This window comes from Poromitra crassiceps (genome assembly GCF_964638095.1).
Source record: "Poromitra crassiceps genome assembly, chromosome: 4".
NCBI classification, from domain to species: domain Eukaryota; kingdom Metazoa; phylum Chordata; class Actinopteri; order Beryciformes; family Melamphaidae; genus Poromitra; species Poromitra crassiceps.
The window spans coordinates 39,888,958-39,905,273 of NC_139626.1; the positions used below are offsets into that span (position 1 = coordinate 39,888,958).

Consider the following 16,316-nt stretch of genomic DNA (forward strand, 5'->3'; position numbering starts at 1 on the left):
TAGAGGTCAGGCAAGTTTAATCTGGAGCTATGGTTGACCATTGAGACATTACACCACCTCCTCTCCACTCTTCTGTGTTTGAACCAGCAAAATGGAGAAGGTCCCTGAGATAACCTTGGCCTCTTCATGCTAAAATACTCTGTTATCCCAACTGTGTCCTAATAGTTAATTGGCCTATATTATATACAAGGTGTAACAAACAATTTCATTTATGCTGTAAGATATACATTGTATGTATATCTATGTAAATGGTAAATGGACTGCATTTATATAGCGCTTTACAATGTGCCTATTCATCATTCACACATACACCGAAGGCGGTAAGCTGCCACGCAGGGTGCTGGCACAGCCATTGGGAGCAATTTGGGGTTCAGTGTCTTGCCCAAGCACACTTCGACATGCGCACTGGAGGAGCCGGGGATCGAACCACCAACCTTCTGATTGGTGGACGACCCGCTCTACCTCCTGAGCTACAGCCGCCCCTATGTATATCTACTATGTGTATTTGTAATAATTGTTAGAAAACTGTTACAAGTTTTGCCATGAGACTGAAAAAACAAACAATATTTTTTACTACAAAATGAAAGCTATTAGGGCTGGGTATTGGCAAGGACCTTATGGTACAATACGTATCGTGATACATGGGTCACGATACGATTGTATCACGATGCATTGTGATACAATACATATTGCGATATATTGCAATACTAATACATAATACATACACAATACATAATTTACTGAAGATTTAAAAATAGAGCTGAAAATGCAACTTGCTGTGTACCACCCAGGTAGTGTAACAATATGGACATTAAATTATATTGATAACTCAGTGGACGTTGAGTCAAAACTATTTAATTCAAAATTTTCATTCAAATTTATTAGAACGGTATTTACAAATTTGCACAGTTGCACACTGTCACTGAACACGCTGAAATAAAAAATAAAGTGCATATTAAGTATTCTTATTTACCTTTTTCACAGCAGCCATTTGGGTAAACACAAGTGCAACCAAAACATTAATGAGCCTGGTACGGGAACTGTGCCACCATGGACCGCAAGGCGCTGAGAAGGATGAGGCGCGCGGCCCAGCACGTGACAGGATGTGAGCTGCAAAAAACTGCAGGATCTGTACACTGGGCTCAGCGGTGCCTCAGGAAGTGCCGGAAGATCATCAAGGACACGACCCACCCGCACAACAGCCTGTTCTCCCTGCTGCCCTCAGGGAGAACATACAGGATTTGAAGGTCTGGACCCAGGCAACACATTGATCAGATGTTGTCCCAGATAACACGCACACACACACACACACACACACACACACACACACACACACACACACACACACACACACACGGATATCATCTCTGGCCACTAAAAATCAGCTCTGCTCAGAAATAGACCGGAAATCCACAGATAGCATCCTGTAGTTGTGGTTTCTGCAGCGCTGCTAAATCCTACCCCACGGTGGGCTTTATTGCGCTTTAACACCATACCAATCAGTAATAAACTCCTAAATGAGATACCCAACCACCAGCTGAAAAAGTCAACCTCTCTGACAAAGTGATTACGGTACATGGAAGTCAATAATGTCATTGTTGAATATTGCTGAAGTTGTCTTACACAGGCCTATTACAGAAGTGTGACATTTTAGAGGGTGTTATCATGTGTGTGTTTTAAACATTGAGAAATGTTAACGTTCAGGATTTCTTCGAAAATTGTGTGTGTGGGATGCCAGTCCTGTCCCCTGTCTTTGATGTCGTGTGTGTGTGTGTTCTGAAGTAGGCCTGTGCCTGTGTTTCTCGACATCTAAGTGCGTAGGCCACATGTTGAGCGGGTGAGCTCTGCGAGGGGCCGTATGAGAGTGTGGGCTTCCTGTGTGTAGCTCAGTGATCAACATGATGCGGTTGGGGTTAACTTCAAGATGGTGGTAGCAAAGCACATCCATTGTTCTGGTGTAGGGCAGGTGCTGGACGGAACAGGAGTCTCATTAATCCATAAAGAACAGTCTGCACACTGTGAAGCTCTCTGCAATTCTTCTCTAATGAAAGGTCACTGAGAACATTAGAGATAATTGAAGAGAACCTTGCAGTGTGAGGTTAACTTCAACCACGTCATCATCAGCTCAACTTCTTGGAAACTGGGGGGAAGCTGGGGGAGGGGGGGGGGGGGGGGGGGACTGAAAATAATTGACGCTGCCTTAGTGGTCTTGGCTTTGGTGTGATATTTCTCTGAAACACCTTCATCATTTTCAGTGTAATTCTCTGTAGCAGAATGAGCTCAAATGGGTCTACGATAATTACAGCCTCATGAAACTTTACAACCACAAATTAGAGACGTAGGGCATTAAGAGGACGTGTGCATTGTATGGCTTCATTGACAATAAGGGGGTTTCTGAGCAATTATAGAACAGAAGTACTCGTGAGTTGCCACCCAATCGGTGAAAAAGTATTACCGAAATCTCCACAGCGTGAATTTTTCTATGGTGTTGTTCATAGTCTTGGTGTCTTTGAAGGTATTTTTGACCATTTCTATCAATCATTGAGTGGTCAAAAATGCTCAAATCTTGTACCAAATCGGTGTAACAATTTTATCAACCCAAAAATGGCTGCAACAACGTATGAGACATTGAGCATGCATGGGCAGGCCTCATGTCTCATACATTGTTCTAAGCCCTTCTACAGTACCCTCTAGTCTACACTTTCAGCATTTGACATCTGACAAAAACAGAATGTTTGTTACAGAAAAACTTTATTACTAGAAAAACTTGACACACAGTGCTCTCAAAATAAGCTTAAAGGGACAGCTCACCCTAAAATCCAAAATACATTTTTTCCCTCTCACCTGCAGTGCTATTTATCCATCTATATCGTTATTTGCCTGAGTTTTGGAGATATCAGCCACAGAGTTTCTGGCTTCTCTCCAATACTAAAAAATAAACTAAAAAATAAAAATAAATAAACTTGACAATACAATGGAACTGGATGGCACTCGGCTTGTGGTGCTCAAAGTGCCAAAGAAATACATTTGATAAATTCAACAGCAATGTCTCTTTCCAGAAATCATGACCCGGTTACTCAAGATAATCCACAGACCTTGTTATGAGCAGTTTCATCTAGGAGCAATTTTTTCTTTTGACCAAACTACACCCGCTAGCTGGTAGCTAGTTCCTAAAAAAGAAAATAGTTCCTACATGAAACTGCTCACAACAAAGTCTGTGCATTATCTTGAGTAACCGGGTCATGATTTCTGTAAAGAGACAATGCTGTTGAGTTTTTCAAATGTATTTTTTTGGTGCTTCGATTCGAGCACCACAAGCCGAGTGCCATCCAGTTCCATTGTATTGGAGAGAAGGCAGCCATCTCTACTGCCAATATCTCCAAAACAACTAACACAAAACGATATAGATGATAAATAGCACTACAGGTGAGGTGAGAGGAAAAATATGTATTTTGCATTTTAGGGTGAGCTGTCCCTTTAAGGTCCCCAGCTTTTCAGATGATGTGTACTAGAGCCCTGCACGGGCCTCAAATTGGCCCTAGCGCGGCCCGGGCCCGATGTGAGCCCTACGGCTTGTCAGAATTTCAGGCCCGAGCCCGGCGGCCCTGGCCCTACACCCCCTCCCCCCGAACCTTATTATGTGTTTGATCCATTTTGAATAGCCTAAGCCTATCAAATCAACACTATACAAAAAACTACATTAAAACACTTTGAACACCGCAATATGTCAGTTCAAACATTACAAAACAAAACAAAACAAAAAACGGGCAGGCCCGTCCCCGTCCCGGCCCTAGTTAGTGATGTGGGTCGGGCCCCCTCAGGCTCAGGCCAGAATGCAGGGCTCTGATGTGTACCACTTCTATGGGGCTTATACTGAGAAAAAAAGGGGGTGGGTCTGGTAGGGAGGGGTGGAGTAGAAGAGTTGAATAGATTTTCAAAATCTCCCCCTCAGATTGAAAAAATCCTACATGTGCAATGCATGAAATGCACTTGAGCATTATTTGTTAATACTAATAATAATAGTAACAACAACAACAACAACAACAACAACAACAACAACAACAACAGCAACAACAACAACAACAACAACAACAATAATAATAATAATAATAATAAAATATCTGTGAATATGAAAACACCTTAATTAATATCTTAATTTTCCAGGAGTGCCACACAACCACATGCTGTGAGTTCTTCTGCTGTTCAGAAATGTAACTGGCTTATATTTGATGTTGAGGCATACCACTGAGCCTGCTGTGCTCTTGGGTGGCACACTATCGTTCACTTCAAAGTCAGTTTCAGATTCAGCAGAGTATAACTGACAGGATATACCGACCACACTCAAAATGTGGACTGCCTTTTAACTAAAACTATCTAGATGCATGCACTCTCAGTCATTAAGAATTCAAGGGATACGGGGACTGTTTCACAAACAAACTATGACGTATAAAATACATTGGATTCAGCACAGTCACATTTTATTTTATATTTTATTTTAAACAAAATCCCAAAGAGTAAAAGTACAGGGACATGGAACAAGGAAAGCAAACGTTTAGACATTGCCCACCTAACTAGTGTGCCCACCCATTTTTTGTTTTACTACAAAGTTATTATGGTAGCACTTTACATTACAGCTCAGGAAAAACATAGTAAATAAAGGGTAATTGTGTGAGAGTAATAACCAGGGAATAGCTTGGCATTAACAATGACTGACAATATTAGACTGATATTTACGTAGTGTATGGGGCCAGAAACAAAGGATAATAATGTGGAAATGCATGTAAAGATGCAGCAGGGCAAAACTATTTAGTAATAGTATACTTATTTTGGTAAATATAAAAAGAATAGAAACCGCACACTCTGGCTCCGATGCAATGAATTTAATAGACGGACAACGTTTCGGCCTGGTGGCCTTTGTCAAGCCACCAGGCCGAAACGTTGTCCGTCTATTAAATTCATTGCATCGGAGCCAGAGTGTGCAGTTTCTATTCTTTTTATAGATTCTTGTCCGTCACCGGCACCTCGCTGAGATTTTATGGTGTGCATTCTCTCCATTTTTGACAAATACTTATTTTGGTAACAATATTAACCTAACAATAAAATGGTTACAGCATTAAACATATAATTTGCACAGTATTACCTTGAAACAAAAAGGAATGTTTGGAACATAAGAGAGGATGACTTTCAGCAATATGGTAATTACCAATTATTGACTTTTAGAATTTTCATGTGATTTGGAAGGTATTACATTGATATTAACTTATAATGTGAAAACATCAACCTATATTACCCCATTATCATCAGGTTATTACCCAATTAATGTCACCATATTACAATTTTAATCCAAATATTGTACTGATATAACAATTGTATTGTTGGCAGGTTACCATATTGTTACCAGAATATTACTATAGCTTTACTATTTTTTGCCTGGTGCATCTCTACATGTGTGTTTCCTCATTAATACCCTTTGTTTCTGGCTCCTTAGTATTACTGTGTTATATAAATATCGGTTTAATATTTCCCAGATATACCCATTGATATTACCAAGCTATTACTAGTTATTACCTAGTTATTACATTGGTTTTACCTAATTATTACCTTTATTATTACACTATTGCCCCCTATTACCAAGTTGTTACTGAGCTGCGCTGTAAAGTAAAGTGCAAATGGTAGGTATTACTAGTCAGAGGTTAAAAATAATCCATTTCAGCAATTGCATGCTTTCAAAATGCATACTGACACCGATAGGTAAGAAACTAATTGATAGTGGTTCTAATAATATATTTCATATTTATTCCATATGTAATAGAGTGACAGTGATTTCTGGAAAATGTAAGATGAGCTGTAAATAGATGGAACACTGTAAAAAAAATCTTGATGGTCTCAGATTGTAATTATGTAAGAAAGATACCAATTGATATCCTGCTACCTGCTGCTATTGCACGTTCTGCTCTCCATCAGCAAGTTCTTCTTTATTGGAAGCTAATATATAAGCATAAATTCACACCACATAACACACTCCCATAATGCCTGTGTTAAACATACGTAACACAGGCATTATGGGAGTGGAAATGTGTGTTCAGCAGCATAATCTTCACAAACGAGGACCACTTTTATGACTTTTGAAGCGTTTTTCTGAAAATCACTTAAAAAATGCATTTACGCTTCTAAAAGTCATAGAAGTGGTCCTCGTTTGTGAAGATGATCCAGCTGAACACACATTTCCACTCCCATAAACGTTTGTTAACCACAGACCTTATTTCATGCATTTAACTGAAATTCTTCATTCTAAAATCCCATAGCCTTTTCCCCTTTACCAACCAGCATGGCGGCGATTTACTTCCAACTCATTGCTGCGATACTCTATAGGTGGCGGTGCTGAAGTCAGAGGTTGGGGCCTTTGGTCTCTGTGATGCCGGACGGATGTCCAATGCAGCATAACACACTCGATCTTCGTCCTAAGAGAAAAATTCACATTTGTAATTTAGAATACTATTTGCTATTGAACTATTAAACACCTTGGCCATGGTCATCACACGCTCTACACTCATACGTAACTGCCCAAATAAAGAAATAGCCGCAGTAAGTGAGAGATCAAACAAAATGCTAACTAATGCAGACTGCTAAAAGCTAGCTGTTGGTTACCTGATCCCCTGTTGTTTGACCTCCGGTGTCAAGTCTTTTCTGATGATCTTGAGGTTCTTTTGCTGCAGAAATGAATACAGCGTCATACAGCCGGCACTGGTACACAGTAATGCAAAAGCAGAGTACAGATCTGAGACCAGTTTTTTTAGTTCACTAGAAAATTAAAGTGGAAGTTAACATCTCATGAAAATGTTGAGAGAAAATATTTTATGTCAGCGAGAGAGAGAGAGAGAGAGAGAGAGAGAGAGACAGAGAGAGACAGAGAGAGACAGAGAGAGAGAGAGAGAGAGAGAGAGAGAGAGAGAGAGAGATAACTATAGGATTATGCATAATACCAAAGCACAACAATTAATGGGAGACTTGAGCTCTAAATGAATAAGTGAGTAGTTTACCTGTTCTCTGGCAGAGGTGGTAAACCAAAACCGAGGAGAAGAAGGACAGAGTAACAAAGGCCAGACACACAGTGAGGAGCAGCGTCCAGCACAGTCCACAGTCTTGGGGAGCAGAGTGTGACGGCTCAGAGTCACTGGAGTCTGGATCAAACATAAAGTTCTTGTTAAATGCTTTGGCAATATTGTTCGTTTGTGAACTGTCATGAAAAATTTACTGAATTAAAATGATGTGTATTAAATCTCTGAGTGTGTTGTTTGATGCAGTCACGTAAAAATGGTAACTCGGTCTTTGATTTTCTACTTTAATTGAACGATTGTTTATGGTCGTGTGTGATTTGTTAGCCATGAAACCTATATGAAACCGATTTCCAGATTACAAATAAATATACAAATATTTAATGGATACAAATAAATAAATAAATAAATAAATAAATAAATAAATAAATAAATAAATAAATAAATAAATAAATAAATAAATGAAACACACATTATATATATATATATATCTCAAAATGATCAACTTCATTTGAGATCTAACAGGTCTCTCGTTTAGCAGGAATCACTTGCAACTTGTTATAGTAGTAGGCCTATGACTCCAGCCGTTTTTTGAAAAACTCTGGATTTGACCTTATAGTAATTTCTAATAATGTGATTGATCTCAGCCATATAGGAGGCTGTTATCTAGCACTTTAACATACATATTGTAACAACAGTAATACTGATGTACTTGGCATCATGGCTCATCAACTCCATAATTAATATAGTCCATTTTTCAAAAGCCTTTGTGATTAATTAATCAATCAAATTCACGACATAAATCATTAACACATAAAACGGACTAAGGCCATAATACTTACTGAATCGTATCCTTGTGGTGACACTTCCATATTTGTAAATAGTTGTGGGAGTAACCCTTTCCTTTTCGATCACCTTGGGCTCTTCAGTTCCACAGTAGTAGAGGCCCAGGTCAGAATCACTGATGTTCTGGATTGTTAGATCAAGGGATTCAGTGGATTGGTTCCTCACAAAATGAAAGCGAGGGAAAGGACTCTGACTTTCTTGAATACTCATACTGGTCATCCCATCTGCTCCATGCATTGTTCTCACAACAAGAGCAGGCTGGTTCTCATGAGAACAGTTCCTGTACCACACTATGTAAACTCCAATTGTGGGTTTACAGTCACAGTAGATTGTGATGTTGTCTCCTGGTCTGACTGTCAACTCTAACTGTGATCCAGAGATCCCATCCTGAGCAGAGAAAACACCTCCTGGAAAAAGCAATCATGAAAGCGATGACATTAGTATTGCAGTAAATAGTAGTGCTCAAAACAACAATGTGTAGGTAGTAATTAATTGTCAAAATGGAACATAATTCAAACGTGATCTATATACTTTACCTAAGAGAACGCTCATAAAAATATGCAGCCTGTCCATGAGTGATATGATGATGTGGAGTTGAGAGACAGCGACACGGGCCTTCTTCATATGTCATGTGTGATGATGAGCACAGAGTTTTTAGGACACGCACACGGTGATTGGCTCGTTAAATGGAACATTTTCCATCATGTGTTTCTTTTCTCAGTGTGTGACCTTTGATGTAAAGATTTCAAACAAAGGTCATCTGAAGACACTTGAAGATGCGTGCAAACAACAAAACCAAAAACCAACCCTTAACTCCAACTTACGTGCTACATTCCCCATTGATTGCACTTTTGTGGACTGTATAATGCATTTAGTCAAGTCCCTTACAGACCAAAAAGGAAGCTTTTTGGATGCTCTGATGCCTATAAACCAAGAGTAGATAACCTACAGTCAGTACCAATGAGTTAGTCCATAGGGTTGGGATCAAAGCGTGTTTGTACAATGTAGAGTAGAATTCTTTTCTGAGATCCTGAGAGGTTTCACAGATAGAACACTACACATTAAAGTCGAGCTGAACCCAAAAATGACTTTTCTTTTCTTTTAGTTCAAATACCTGGGTATGCAGTGCACCTATTTAATAATGTATGCAAAAACAAAATCACAAAAATCTAATTTCTTTAGTTTTCCCACACTTTTTCACATCAAAAGTTCATTTTTCAAGATTTCATTGATAACAGTAATCTATAGTTTGCTGACGTCCCCTAGTACTATCAAATTTCTACCCCATTTCAACCAATCATATCACGACATGGCAGCTGTCAATCAAATCTTCATTTCAGGATAATTTGCTCTTCCAAAAGAAAGAGAAAATGGCGCCTAGTGCGTGTCATTTGGCAGAATTCCTATCCCATAAACTAACTACTAACTTGACCAATTGTATGAAACAAGAACAAAAACAAAAACGGTAATGTCTAAGAATGCAAAGAAATGTAACTGGCTCGTTAAAACGCGCATTCCAGGAATATCGTATTTACATTTATAGCGATAAAGGCGCGCGCTTGAGAGGCTGGTTGTCAGTGGTCGCCCCTCGGAGATTCCAGGCCGACGGGCTGCACTCTCCGCTCGGCAACACGAAGTCAGCTGGCTGCCTGCGGCTCGCTGAGCTCCATTCAGCCACTAACCCTATTTGAATTCCAGGCGACCCCACTTAGGGTCACTACCCTAAGGTTGGAAACCACTGCTCTACACAGTGCATTAACACTATACTCATTAAACTGGCTTGAAATCCCTGTACAACACAAAGATACGATTTGGTCACTAAAATCAGCTCTACACAGAATTATACCAGAAATCAATAGGATCCAGGTAGTTGTGTTTTCTGCAGTGCTGCTAAATTCTACCTTGTGGTGGGCAGGCTACTGAGCTTTAACACCACCACACTGTAGGCTACCACTGCTCATCTAGCCTACATTTCAACAGTATGCTAATATACCCCTAATGAGATACACAGCCACCATTTGAAAAGTTCAACACTCGGAGTGATATGAAAGTGAAAGTAATTGTTGAATATTGCTATCGGATGTTATCATGTGTGTGTTTTTAAACAATGAGACATGTCATGAACATTCAGGATTTTCTTTTTTCATTTTGGAAAATTGGGGGGGTGGGGGGGGGGGGGGTTTGGGGTGTAAATCCTGCTTAATCGAAGTTTATGCAATAATAGATGCAAACTTTATATGGAGAAGAAGAAAAGGCAAGTCACTTTGCTGTCCTGTTCTGACCTGTTTATGGATATGCAGAGGGCCATATTTGATGGTGCATGTGTCTGTGTCTGTGTGGGTGTGTGGGTTTGTCTTTTTTCACGTAGGCTACATGTTGCGAGGGGCCGTATGAGAGTGTGGGCTTCCTGTTCAGTGATCAACATGATGCGGTTGAGGTTAACTTCAAGATGGTGGTAGCAAAGCACATCCATTGTTCTGATGTAGGGCAGGTGCTGGACGGAACAGGAGTCTGATTAATCCATGAAGACCAGTCTGCACACTGTGAAGCTCTCTGCAATTCTTCTCTAATGAAGGGTCACTGAGAACATTAAAGATAATTGAAGAGAACCTTGCAGTGTGAGGTTATAACTTCAACCACGTCATCATCAGCTCAACTTCTTGGAAACTGGTGAGGGGGTGGGGCGACTAAAAAGTTATTTCAACCACAGCGGTCTTGGCCTTTCCATGATAAACTACCGTACATTGAAATGCTGTTTCAAATAGCAATTATTAGACCCAGCACCTGAACCACACTTTATTCTCCAGGTGATTTTCTAGTTACAGTAGAGATTGACGGTGAACTTGAGATAAAGATACGAAACTCGGCTACATGAAAACATTGATCAATAATCTTTACCATAAAAAAATATAAAATAAAAAAATAAAAAATAGAAAGTGAACCTGCAGCAGATTGTAATCACAGCAACAACAAACACACTTTCTATTTAAAGGTTTCTGTAGCTTAACTGGTCCATTTTAAAAGTGTTCTTTAACATAGGTGATCCCCTCTCAGGGAATTTGCTCTGCACAAAAGAGCCCAAAAGAATGTCAAGCATAACAGGTACACAATACAAGACAATACAATACAATACAATACAATACAATACAATACAATACAAGACAATACAAGACAATACAATACAATACAATACAATACAAGACAATACAATACAATGCAATACAATACAATACAATACCATACAATACAATGCAATGCAATACAATACAATACAATACAATACAATCCTTTTTATTATATTATATATTATAAAAGGGGGCAATCTCTGCTCTCTCTCTGTTCTCTCTCTGTTTATATTTTTGTCCCACTGATGATGTCATCACAATACAATACAATCCTTTTTTATTATAAAAGGGGGCAATCTCTGCTTGATTATTCTCCTAAATGTGTTCTATTAAACTCATATTAAACTTTTAGTATCAAACACAACTGATTATTAAATGAAAATCATTTGAATGACTCGCCTTTAACACAATTCTGACAGTTTTCAATTGAAAAAGTTGTCAGTTCTACCAAGACTTGAGTGTTTGGTGCTCTGGTGCTGCTGTAGACGGGCTGGCTTCATTGAATTATTTTTCAGGAGGACGATCGCCATAACAAAAACACTGTGGCTGCAGTGGATCCCTGGACATACAAGTAAATCCATAGAAAATCCAGTTGTCTGTTTGCCATTCATTTTCCTATAATTTTGTTATTGATTATTAAGTTAAAAACCAATACAAATCAAATCAGAGGCAATTATGTAATATGATAACAAGTAGGCTAGATACATTTATATTGTGTTACACAACAGGCCCTTTGAGGGCAACCATAATGCTGATGTGGCCCGGGATGAAATTGAGTTTGACACCCCTACATGGAGATTATATTACGCATAAATGACACATATGGCATTCTCATAAATTAACATTTATTCTTCTTCTGTATAGCATCTCAGCACTCTACTGTCTGTTTGACAGCAGAGTATGTTTGGTTCTGATCCATGGTGGCTGGATTGAGGCTCTGGTAGGTGGAGTCTGGCTGGGATCTGGAGGCTGGAGGGAGGTTGGTGACACTCTGCAACAAACAATATTAAGTTTAGCAGCGACATGGCAGGACAGCACAACTGAAGTGGTAGCCATGAATGGAAACAGTCCTCCATCTTGTATCCTATTATGTTCTGCATTAACACTCTTTCTCTGTTTAAAAAAAGCATAGGCTAATAGTGTTAGTGTTAGTGTTAGCACATACTGGTAATAGTGTTACTTAAGTGGAAATGTAATTTTACATAGGCTACAAGGACATGTCAATATAAATCCAACCAAAGTTACTGCCCCAGATATTTTGCTAAACTTCTTTGTTGTTAAAATATAGGCTATTAAAAAAAGGTTAAACTACAAGTAAGGCCTTGACAGCATGGGTTACCAAACATAACTGCTGTATATTCTCATGTTGCCGTCGGTTTCCTCTCACATTAGATTTGGCATGCAAATAGAAATGAACAATGACAGATACAAAGAAAAAGAAAAAGTCACCTGCAACTGTCTGGTATCTGAGTTTCCCCTGGTGTTTGAACCTGTGGACAGACAGAACAAAGGGTGTTTGTGTTTGTGTGTGTGTGTGTTTGTGTTTGTGTTTGTGTGTGTGTGTGTGTGTGTGTGTGTGTGTGTGTGTGTGTGTGTGTGTGTGTGTGTGTGTTCGTGCGTGTGTGTGGATGAGGTGTCAGAAGATTCAGCACACCTAAATTGTGTGTATGCCAGCATAGGTTTATAAAAGGGATAGTTACGGTCCTATAGGGGGGGCTTGCAGGACTACATTTCTTGGCAGAATGAGCTGTGAGGCTGTGATTTACAGTGATTTTACAACACAAAGGGGTGCGAAATATACAGAATTTACCCTGAGAAATTAGAAATTGATTGACAGTCTAATCCTAATGTTAATTTAAAACGAGATATTCCTCTAAGTCTGGTTTCAAGTAGCCAACATTTTTTTTAAACAGACAGATTTTTTTCGACGAATGTTGTCACCAACAACCCCCCCCCCCCCCCCCCCCCACGAAGACTGCCCGCCCGCCATCGATCTATCTATCTATCTATCTATCTATCTATCTATCTATCTATCTATCTATCTATCTATCTATCTATCTATCTATCTATCTATCTTGCGATCTATCTATCTATCTATCTATCTATCAATCTATCTATCTATCTATCTATCTATCTATCTATCTATCTATCTATCTATCTATCTATCTATCTATCTATCTATCTATCTATCTATCTATCTATCTATCTATCTATTAAAGGGAGTAAGTGGACGATGTCTGTCTGCAATTTTTGTCCCACGTTTTTGGTCACAACTGACGACATCGGCAGCGGGCCGATGCGTGCGGTGAGCCTGCAGGGCCCGAAACCCCAGTGTACTGAAAAGAGCTAAAAAGAAAACATAAGTTTTGCCAAACATGAATGAATGTGAGAATATAGAATATGTGTGAGATAACTTACCTGTACCTGTTTTGTGGCAGAGGTGGTAAACCAACACAGAGAGGAGGGAGAAGAAGACAGCAAAGGCTGGACACAGAGTGAACAGCAGCAGCCAGCACGGCCCACAGGCTTGTTGAACATAGCAGGAAGGCTCAGAGTCACTGGATCCTGGATCAAACATGATCAAATATACATGTAAAGTTATGTGGATTCAAGAATCAAGTTTCTAGATATTTATTGTCACTCTGTTGAACAAGTACACACGTGTGAAATTCTTATACTAGGGCGCTCCATTAGACATAGCAGTGCATAGGTACATAATCACAAAAGTTATGCATATATGTAGATAGATACTAGATACACAATATAATAGAAATAAAATAGAACAATAAAGTAGCACCACTTGTTAGTAGAAGGTGCAGTCAGGGCTAGTTAGTGTTAGTAATGTTAGTACTGGATTTGGTCTCAAGACCACGGTTGATGGTCTCGGTCTCGTCTCGGACTCGTCCTTCCTCGGTCTTGGTCTTGACTCTGTCTCAGACAAGCTGGACTCTAGATTTTATTTCTAGAAAATGGTCTCACATTGGTCTGGTCTCAGTCTTGGTCTTGACTTGGTCTCGTCCCCCCCCTCAGTCTTGGTCGTGGTCTTGATCTCACCCCCGTCCGTCTTGGTCTTGCCTTGGTCTCGGTTTAGGTCTCGACCCTCAACACTAGTCAGGGCAGGTTGTGCAGCAGCAATGTGCAAATGGCAATAAAGTATCTACTAGGGAATTATTGCGGTCAAGGTGAATCTGTGTTGTTTGACTGCAAACATAAAAATGTTTACTGTTTTTTTAATTTTCTTACTTAAATCAAAAGTTTGCATGTATATGGTCATGTAGGTGATTTGTTAGCCATGAAACCCGTGGATTTCCAAAATACATGGATGCCAATCTTAAAATAAGACTTTTCTTTTATTCATGAGCAGAGGACTTTTGGTCTGAGGTTTAACAACTTCAGTTAAACTTTACACGATCACGGGTCTTCACATTTTTCAGCCCTAGGGCCCCTTGGTTGATAAAGAAACAGAGCAGGGACCCGATTAATTTTTTTTGTTGCATTTTAAGCGTGGCCTATTTTTAACATTTATAATCCAGCCACACCACGATATCAGGATTGACACTTCTTTTTATCGATATATTACATAAACAAAGCAAGAAGGAGCAAACGTGTTTCGCATATTGCTTCATCAGATTCACTTTATAAATCAAAAGTAACCAGTAGTCAAAAGTAGCTTATTATTGCCTATTCATGCTTGAAGTTTACTCAATAATTTTTTGTCTGAAACACATTTTAATTTTCACAATATGCTTCGGCAATAATTGGCAGACCCCCATCTGCGGACCCCCTGGGAGTCACAGACCCCCTGTTGAACACCACTGCTTTAGAGTAAACAAAGAAGTATAATAATTACGCTCTTTTAAATTAAAAACTATTTCCTCAGAGTTTCAGGTTATTCCTACAATAGATACAATGTGGAACCTTTTTCCATACTGTAGAAGCCTGTTTCCTGATGGCCCACACACACAGTTATCCTCCAAGTCTATTTTGTAACTGTTGTATGTTTCTATTTTGTATTTATTTTTGTTTATTTTTAAAGTGGATTTAATCTCAAGACTTTCTAATCACCCCCGTGATTTAAACCAGAATGCTGTGATATAGCAAACGTTCACATGTTGTAGCATATTGTATGTATATATTGTATATTGTATAGGCTATTGTGTTGTAATGGTGGACTTAACATTGTGATTAGTAGTGATTAGTCAAATTCACTGCATAAATCATTAACACATAAAATGGACCAAGGCCAGAATACTTACTGAATAGGATCCTTGTCGTGACATTTCCATATTTGTAAATATTTGTTTGAGTAATTCCCCCCTTTCCTCCACCTTGATCTCTTCAGTTCTATTTCATCATTCATTCATCATTTATTGATCAACTTCATTTGAGATCTAACAGGTCTCTCGTTTAGCAGGAATCACTTGCAACTTGTTATAGTAGTAGGCCTATGACTCCAGCCGTCTTTTGAAAAACTCTGGATTTGACCTTATAGTAACTTCTAATAATGTGATTGATCTCAGCCATATAGGAGGCTGTTATCTAGCACTTTAACATACATATTGTAACAACAGTAATACTGGTGGACTTGGCATCATGGCTCATCAACTCCATAATTAATATAGTCCATTTTTCAAAAGCCTTTGTGATTAATTAATCAATCAAATTCACGACATAAATCATTAACACATCAAACGGACCAAGGCCATAATACTTACTGAATCGTATCCTTGTGGTGACACTTCCATATTTGTTAATAGTTGTGGAAGTAACCTTTTCCGTTTCGATCAACTTGGTCTCTTCAGTTCCACAGTAGTAGAGGCCCAGGTCAGAATCACTGATGTTCTGGATCATTAGATCAAGGGATTCAGTGGATTGGTTCCTCACAAAATGAAAGCGAGGGAAAGGACTCTGACTTTCTTGAATACTCATAGTGGTCATCACGTCTGCTCCATGCATTGTTCTCACAACAAGAGCAGGCTGGTTCTCATGAGAACAGTTCCTGTACCACACTATGTAAACTCCAGTTGAGGATTTGCAGTCACAGTAGAGCGTGATGTTGTCTCCTGGTCTGACTGTCAACTCTAACTGTGATCCAGAGATCCCATCCTGAGCAGAGAAAACACCTCCTGGAAAAAGCATGAAAGCGATGACATTAGTATTGCAGTAAATAGTAGTGCTCAAAACAACAATGTGTAGATAGGAATTCATTGTCAAAATGGAACATAATTCAAACGTGATCTATATAGTTTACCTAAGAGAACGCTCATAAAAATATGCAGCCTGTCCATGA

General features: G+C 39.1%; 2 protein-coding genes across 2 annotated transcripts; both read right to left on the reverse strand.

Annotated features, from left to right (window-relative positions):
- Window positions 1-6,185: 6,185 nt before the first annotated feature.
- LOC310775511 (uncharacterized protein) lies at window positions 6,186-8,482 on the reverse strand. Its single transcript, XM_083635674.1, has 5 exons — window positions 8,438-8,482; window positions 7,898-8,308; window positions 7,041-7,181; window positions 6,649-6,710; window positions 6,186-6,461 (listed from the first exon to the last, which is right to left on the reverse strand). Exons 1-5 carry the CDS (start codon window positions 8,472-8,474, stop codon window positions 6,351-6,353), a joined length of 762 nt encoding a protein of 253 aa, XP_083491800.1. The 5' UTR covers window positions 8,475-8,482; the 3' UTR covers window positions 6,186-6,350.
- A 2,774-nt stretch (window positions 8,483-11,256) lies between these two features.
- LOC310775512 (uncharacterized protein) lies at window positions 11,257-16,316 on the reverse strand. Its single transcript, XM_083635675.1, has 5 exons — window positions 16,278-16,316; window positions 15,742-16,152; window positions 13,445-13,591; window positions 12,476-12,516; window positions 11,257-12,017 (listed from the first exon to the last, which is right to left on the reverse strand). Exons 1-5 carry the CDS (start codon window positions 16,312-16,314, stop codon window positions 11,895-11,897), a joined length of 759 nt encoding a protein of 252 aa, XP_083491801.1. The 5' UTR covers window positions 16,315-16,316; the 3' UTR covers window positions 11,257-11,894.